The 8,268-nt window shown below is 40.1% G+C and overlaps 1 protein-coding gene across 1 annotated transcript in view; it reads left to right on the top strand.

Annotated features, from left to right (window-relative positions):
* Window positions 1-2,325: 2,325 nt before the first annotated feature.
* Window positions 2,326-8,268, top strand: part of NFKBID (NFKB inhibitor delta) — a 28,423-nt gene continuing 22,480 nt past the window's right edge. Inside the window, exon 1 of the mRNA XM_044079035.1 lies at window positions 2,326-2,568. Within this exon, the coding sequence (XP_043934970.1) occupies window positions 2,342-2,568 (227 nt within the window). The 5' untranslated portion in view covers window positions 2,326-2,341. The remainder of the gene's footprint in view (window positions 2,569-8,268) is intronic.

Genomic DNA, 8,268 nt, shown 5'->3' with positions numbered 1-8,268 from the left:
CATAAAACTTAAAACATGTTAGTAACTGTCAACAGTCTATAGTAGTAACAAAGTTGTCCAATTAAAAAAAAAAGGTTAGAAAAGGTAAAAATCTTAGAAATTGCACTCCAATAGAGTAGCCAGGAAAATGTTACCCTACAATAATAGTGCGAGTGCTAGTCAGGCTTAGAGCAAGGACATAGCCAGTGTGACTTAAAATACTGCTTTTAGGCTTTTCTTGAATTTACTTAGGGTAGATACTAGGGTAATGTCTGCAGGAAGGTTATTCCAAATGTTACCAACAGAGTTGGCAAACAGAGAGGCACCAGCTGAATTGTTGGTTTTGACAGTTTGGACAAGGGATCTATTAGAAGAACGCAGTGCTCTGAGGTTGCTATAGGGGTATATAATGTTTTTGAGTGCAGATGTATTTTCAGGTTGGTTCAGTACTTTAAATGCCACTATAAGCTGGTCAGATTGAATTAGGCAAGGCAGTTCTAACCACCCAAGAGATTTTAGGTTATTACAGTGGTGGGTCCTATAGGGCAAAAAAGAACATAAGTCAAAATATATAGAAGCAAAAACTACTTTTTTGCAAGGGGCAAGCCCCCTGCACCCCTACACCCCTTACTAATTATATATACAAAATCCGAAATTGCACAACAACTGGTAAAGGGCAAATTCCCACTTCCAGCTGTACTGTGAACACAAAATAATACCAGTATTCTGTGATCATATGACTATTCAAAAGCTTTTGCCAACATTGCAAATGTTTCATACTCCAAATATTTGACCAAAGGGCTGGCTCCCATATCTCTCTCTCTCACTGTCTCTCTGTATACACACACACACACACACACACACACACACACACACACACACACACACACACACACATATATATATATATATATATATATATATATATATATACACAAAAAATGGAAAATGAGCACCCAATCACAATGTTTTGTTAGCGCTTTCGTTTACTTCTCATAGGTAAACTTCATCAGACCTTTGAGAAGTAAACAAAAGCGCTAACAAAACATTGTGATTGGGTGTTCATTTTCCATTTTTTGTGTTTATTTTGGTTTAAAGTTGGAGAGTATTTTTTGGAGTTTGTTTTATATATATATATATATATATATATATATATATATATATATATATATATATATATATATTTATAGCTTTACTATTGAAATTTCAAATCAGCTTCAGTCATCCATTTAAAATGTCAACCCGAAATGCTGAATTTGAAATTCCAAAATGCAAACCAAAGCGAAAATGAATACATTGACCACCATGGTTTGATGTATTTGACATAGCAGGAGGTGACATCACTCACCTCCTGCTATCCACATTATCATACCATGATGGGAAATAGGAAATTCACCCAAGGGATCACTTCTGTGGCTCTGCTCGACAGTGGCACAGGAAAATAATTTTCTTAGGTGGCAAAAGCCAGGGTGCCTTTTTGGCTGGGCTTGTATAGGCCCTAGGGCCGATAGCCTAGTACCTACCTATGAACCTATGAACCTATGAACACTACAGTCAGCGGTATGTTAATTCTACTATTTTGCAGGGGGCTATGCCCCCCAGTAGCCCGCACAACCTCTGCACATTAAATACACCAACTCTGAGATTGCATTACAGTGAGGAAATGTGCTAATTCCCTGTTCCTCACTGAAGTGCAACCTCCCTGCACAATGTTGAACCCAGATTATTGACCTATACTACCCGTTCACTGTAGTGTAGTTGATCAATTTTGGGCTGACATTCTGCTGACTTGAAAACTGCAAGTCAACCACATGTCAAAAAAAAAATATATATATATATATATATATATATATATATATATATATATATATATATATATATATATATATATATATATATATATATATACATATCCAAACAAAGCAGACTGCTTGTAAAGACATTGCTCTGGGGCATGGAATGAAAATACAAAACCAAAACCAACCAAATGAAAAACACTCCAGCATCTTACCAGATCGTGGCTTCACCCGGAAGAGTCTTACATGAGTAAGATGGTGCAAGGGGGCTAATGCAAACAAGTCATAAAAGATTAAATGGAATTCCTTTTAATTGCTTTTAACAGCATTTTAATTCACAGTTCTACCTAGTTCAAGATTATGGTATAGAAGAGTAAGTTAATGTTAGCTCTCTTTATATTTTCACTTTACTGTGCTGTGCATTTTAATAATGCTGTAGGTAAAGAAATTCAGCAGGACTGATTAATTATGACTTCAGCAGCTGTGGCAGGGAGAAAGCAGACAAGAATATTTAGTTGTTTCTTTATTTATATAAACTTCTATAGGTGGTGACAACTGCACCTACAATGACCTCCACAGCAAGTCCATATACAGTACCTCAGGCTTTTGAAAACCACTGGCCACAGATGGTGATGAATCCTTCATGCAATTCCCTCCAAGACCCAGGAGGATTCATTCAAGTCAGTGCAGTTTCTCCAAGGGAAATGGAGCCAGGAAAACTTGATACAGCAAGACAAAAAATTCGGAGTCTGAATATAAGTCAAATCCTCCATGAAGATGAAGATGGAGACACGTGAGTTGCTTTCTTATATTTCTTTCTTGATTTTGTTTTCATTTTTGTTGTTGTTGTTTTTGTTAACAAAGATTTAAAACAGAAGCATGCAAGTAATTTTCTATGCAATTAACTTTATCAGACCTGAAAAATTGTGTGATGAAGCATTGCTGCAAAAATGTAATGTTCTTACAGATGTTAGCATTTTTTAAATGTCATCAAATAGAAAGTAAAATATTCTTAGAAGTCTTCCATGTTGTCGAAGGAGCTATGTCATAAAATCCTGCCTAGCCCATCTAAGATGGTAGCTTGCTAATATCCATCTATGCATCCTCCACCTCTTTTATCTTCATTTTCTTGGTCCTGCTCCATTACTTCATGCTTACTGACAGTACTCTATAAAGTGTTATCATTACTGGTCTACCTTATATTTTATGAATCAGACTCATTTTATTTTCATCACAAGTCTGTCTCCTTTTCATCAAACAACCATGTTCATTTCTTCCATATCCATCATTAGTCCTACGGCTGCTTTCACACACAGCCTACCTCAATAGTGTAGGGTCAGAATAATTTCTCCATCCCACCTGTACTCTTGGTTATACAGACTATGGCTAATAGCATTTCCCTTTATCTCAGTTTAACTGTGGAGTTAGTCATTTGGTCGTACTTGTTTGCTGCTTTTTCTGCTTTTATGCCATTCTTGAGAAGATGCCATCAGATCTGCATGTAGTAGCTCATATGCAGTCTCACTAGCACTCAGTAGAGATATCATAGGATTATAGGAGGTTACTAGGCTAATGGCCCTGGGGGCCTTACATGCTTAGCCAAGAGTTTATCCCTAAACAGAAACTACTCAGTCAGCACTTGTGACTCCTGTCAGTGAGGGACAAAGGTGGAACCCCTGGGACAAATTTGTGGTTTCCCATCCACTTATCAGGGTTGCACTTGAAGAGAGTCAGCAAGGTACTCTATTTGACATCTATGGGAAGTCTATTCCAGAGATGGCGCAGCCTCTTGGAGACAAACCTGTCTCTCCAGCAGGTTTTGTTGATGTCGCATATTAGATTTACGCCTATCAAGTGGGTAATGCAAGAGAAGTTAGACTGACTAGTAGGACAGGGTCCAATATTGCCTTGTAGGTGAGACACAGATCACCTCTGAGCAACCTGTATGATACCAAGTAAAGTGATAGTGATTTTATCCTGTCCACATAAGACAGGTGTTGGAGGCCATGGATTCTCTTTGTGAGGTATTTATTTGGCCTTTCCAGTTGGTGCAGGTGTTTGGAGAGGTACATACTAAATGGGATATTATACTCAATTATAGGTCTAATGAGGGAGGAGTACAAAGAGGTAATAACCTTTTTTCTGGATGCAATCCTTTTACTTATGAGATGAACCAAGTAAAAGGTTTTACTGACCACTGCAGCCACATGATGGTCAAATGTGAGATTGGTATCAACCTAAGTACCCAGGTCTCTCACCATGGGTTGTGTGCTTAGGGTGTTGCCATTGATGTGGTAATCAGTAGGGACTGTGTTTTTGTCTAATGGTATGATAATACATTTTTTTGTATTTAACTTAAGGTCATGACTTTGGCACCAGTTATTTGTAGCTGTGAGACCCTCTTGCAGTATGTTAATATCATTTGGGGAGTCAGTGATGGCACCCAACTTACAGTCATCCACAAATTTGATCAGCCACAGGCCCTTGGTCTTTAACTGGACCTCTGAGAAGTAGATGCCAAACAGTAGGGGTCCCAGGGCAGATCCCTGGAGAGCACCACTAGTGACAGGTCTGCTGTCGGAGGTGGTGGCATCTATTCTGACCTTGTGGGTCCTATCTGTGAGCCAACTGGCCACCCATCTGATGAGATAGGGATTAACACCAAGTTGTGTTAGCTTTTCAATTATGCCCGAGTGGGGAATTGCATCAAAGGCCTTGGCCAGGTCAAGGTCAGCTGTATGTACTAACTTTCACTCATAGAGAGCCTTGGTGACAGTCTCAAAGAAGTCAGCAATGTACAGTATTCAAGATCTGCCCCTCACAAATCTGAATTGAATGGGGTTGAGTGTTTGGAGATTGCCTATGTCCTTGTTTATGAGATCCATAATAATATGCTCCATGGCTTTACAGATCAGACTTGTCAAGCTAATGAGGCGATAGTTTCCTGGGTCACCTTTGTGCAAGGAGATGACAATGGCGGTTCTCCACTCTGCTGGAATGAAACCTGAAATTAGGCTGTGGTTGAATAGGGTGCTCATTGGCAAAGCTAGTTCTTGCTTGAGATGGTGCAGAATACAGCCTGGGATTTTATCAGGTTTTATGGAAGCAGTGTTCTTTGCCTTGGATAGGGCTTTTAATACTCGATCTATGGAGATGTGAGGTGTGTGACAAGTATTGGGAATGTGGACTGGACCTTTGGGGGGCAATAAGGGGGTGATATTTGCACTGAACCTATCAGCTAGTAGGTTGGCTAAGTTAGCAGGATCAGTGTAAGTGGTACCATTAAATACTAATTTGGAACAAACCTGGGCTTTACCATGGAGGTTCCTAATGTAACTGAAGAAGGACTTGTGGTTTCCCTTTGTTTTGGAGGCTGGTTTCAACTCATTATTGGCTTTGGAGTTTTTCACTACTGATCTAATTTGCTTGTTGAGGCAGAGGAGGTAGATTTTTCGATTTGGAATTTGTTCCTTTTTACCCTTTGACAACAGTTTCTTCCTTTTGTTGTAAAGCCTGTTGATAGAGGATGTCCACCAGACAGGTTTGTGTTTCCTTGAGGAGAAGGTTTTAGTTCTGTTGGGTATGGCTGAGTCCATGCAGTTGTACAGGTGCTTATATACTGCACTGATGTACTGTTCAGTATACTTGTCTGTCGTCTGAGGGGTGGTGGTGGTGTGAAGCTGCTGAAACCCTCCCTTAGGAGGGTGTAGTCTACATTTGAGAGATTTTTTAGCTTGGTTACAGCTGGGGAGGGATTGGGTGGGATAGAAACTTCGAATGATACAAACTGATGATCTGATCTCACCAGGGAAGAACACACTATGGGAGTGATGCAGTGGTCACCCATGTTGGTAAGAACTAAGTCCAGTATGTTATCTCCCCTTGTGTGGGATGAGACCAGCTGGTCTAGTGCATTAGAGCCGATGAAGTCAAGGAATCATTGGGTGAGGTAAGATCAGTCAAGTGTCTAAGAATTCTCTGCTTCCAGCACTGCAAACAACTGCACTACTAGCTATACCACCAACCCCACTGTATCAAGCTGTATACTGACTCCAACCCCACTGCACTGAGCTGTATACTGATGACCTCTTGTTTCTTCAGTTTCTCTGCTCTGCTTAGAGCCACTCCACACAGAAGGTAGGCCTACCAGAGGGGGGAAGGGAAAGGGGTCACTGTGTTTAAATACTAGATTTTGTACTTCCTGGTGCTGAATATTATGTAAGTGTATTAAAATATACATATGCTATGGGAAATTTGTTTTTTCACATTTATTTTTGTATTTGTGCCTGCTTGTGTGTCGAACCTCTGACCCTATTTCCAGACTAGATTTACCCCTTCACACATTTTTCGGCTCACCTTCATCACCTGTAATTTTTGAAGCTGTTTAGCACACAGAAAAACACACTACATGACCAACATACACATGGCACCAAACATCTAATGAACAAGGACATACATCTTAGAGTTCCCTTTTCCAGAACAAAAATAAGTGACATTGCTAGGTAGAAATTTGCCATGTAGTTCATTACAGTCTACAGATGTTGCACTCCTTCTTTGTTAATGTGGTTATATTTATCCATCATTTTTCAAACATGTTTCTGAACTGAGTACCACATTCATACCTGAAGTTATGTGTAGACTCCATTTGGTCTTCACATTTTATGCTAATGAGATGCCCAGAGATTTGGCTGGATGCACCTACTTTTCAAAGGCCTTTAGTACCTATCTTCATTGTCTTCGGATTTAGAGTTATGTTGTATGCATGTGTTTGTATGTGTTCCCATGTGTCCGTGTATCTGTATGTAGTCTTAACTGTTTGACAGTATTAACAGCCTGTCATGCCACAGCTGTGGTGTGTGTGTCTGTAGTGTTAACTGTTTAGTCATTATTTTGACAGCTTATCATAGCACAGCTATGGTTGTATAATAATAGTAAAATGCTCCTACTCATAGCATGTTGCGCAAGTGGCACATTTATATGTCAGAATGTCATTGTGTGTACATAAATATTTGGTCTATGTTCATCCAGTCCACACTGCATTACCTGATCCATATTCATATACCACAAACAACAAGGCTGTGCCACAGATGAATGTGCTGGTTGTCCAGACCAAGTAGCTTCAAATTCAAAGTCAGATTATTACAGATGAAGGTGATTAGATCAATCTGCATTATTCTAGCTGTTCATCTCCACTGGTGCAGAGAAATAAAGTTGTGACTGTGACAGAGGTGAAGCGAGTCTGACCACTGGCAAGGAAACCTCCTGTACCTTTTGTGGTGGAGGACAGGAAAGATGATTCTTCTTGGGGGGAGGGATAGGTTGGTTAGTGCATGTTTGAGTACATGCTCTGTTGTAGCTTTCACTGATGCAGGCCATGTATCACATGGGGGTGTTGTCCACAGTTGGACAGGGCCATGATTATGTTGTTTGCAGAGGCATTAATATCACTCTATAAAAGGTCAACTACACACCTCCCCTTGGATAGTTCAGAAATGAGCAGGAGACTGACCATGCTAAACAAATAAAAAGCACTGATATCTGCCTGAATATTTCATACAGTTGGCTGTCACCTACTAGTAGTGGGGAAACTGAATGATGGTGGAGTATTTGATGATCAGGGGGTCAGGTCTGGAAAAAATCAACTTCAAAGCAGAGGTGCTAGATGTTCTTGGCAGTATGGCCCTCCACAGTATATTAAGAGGCACTTAGATTTTTTACATTTTTACCATTTCTAGTTCTCCAGCAGAGAAGCCATATGCAGTTATTTATAAAGTAACATTGCTAACCATTTCATCTGCTAAATTTGCAATGAAGCAAACTTACCTATTCTGCTTTAATTGTGTTCTGTTCAATCATTCTTTCATCTTTCATTTCCCGATGCCTGTTTTATCTCTTCAGGATTGAGGGAAGATGAACTTTATTCCAAAAAAATCAGTGGTGGATTAGATGCCAGTTCATTCTGGGGTACACACACCTGCACACAATTAAGATGTCTCCTGTTTCACCTCTCAGCAATGTCTTTGAGCTACTGCAGTAAATCAAAGCACCCAGCAAATGTGCACAAAGTACACATGAGCTAGGAACCATACCAGAGAACTTAATGCTATGAGGCAACACAGCTAAGCTCTGCATTGTTTAATGACTGAACATGTACCTTACTTTGTCATAAGTGTGTGTGTGTGTGTGTGTGTGTGTGTGTGTGTGTGTGTGTGTGTGTGTGTGTGCACATGTGCTTGCTTGAACATGTGTATGTGTGTGTACTTGTTTGGGCGTGGGCGCTATTCAATTCAGGATGCGTGTGCATGTGTGTGTGTGTGTGTGTGTGTGTGTGTGTGTGTGCATGTGCTTGCTTGCACATGTGTATGTGTGTGTACTTGTTTGTATGTGGGTGCTATTCAATTCTGGATGTGTGTGTGTGTGTGTGTGTGTGTGTGTGTGTGTGTGTGTGTGTGTGTGTGTGTGTGTGTGTGTGTGTGTGTGTGTGCGCGCGCAC

This window comes from Protopterus annectens, chromosome 8.part0 (genome assembly GCF_019279795.1).
Source record: "Protopterus annectens isolate FY-2018-M chromosome 8.part0, PAN1.0, whole genome shotgun sequence".
Taxonomy (NCBI): Eukaryota; Metazoa; Chordata; order Ceratodontiformes; family Protopteridae; genus Protopterus; species Protopterus annectens.
This window is presented reverse-complemented; position numbering and strand designations above follow the sequence as displayed.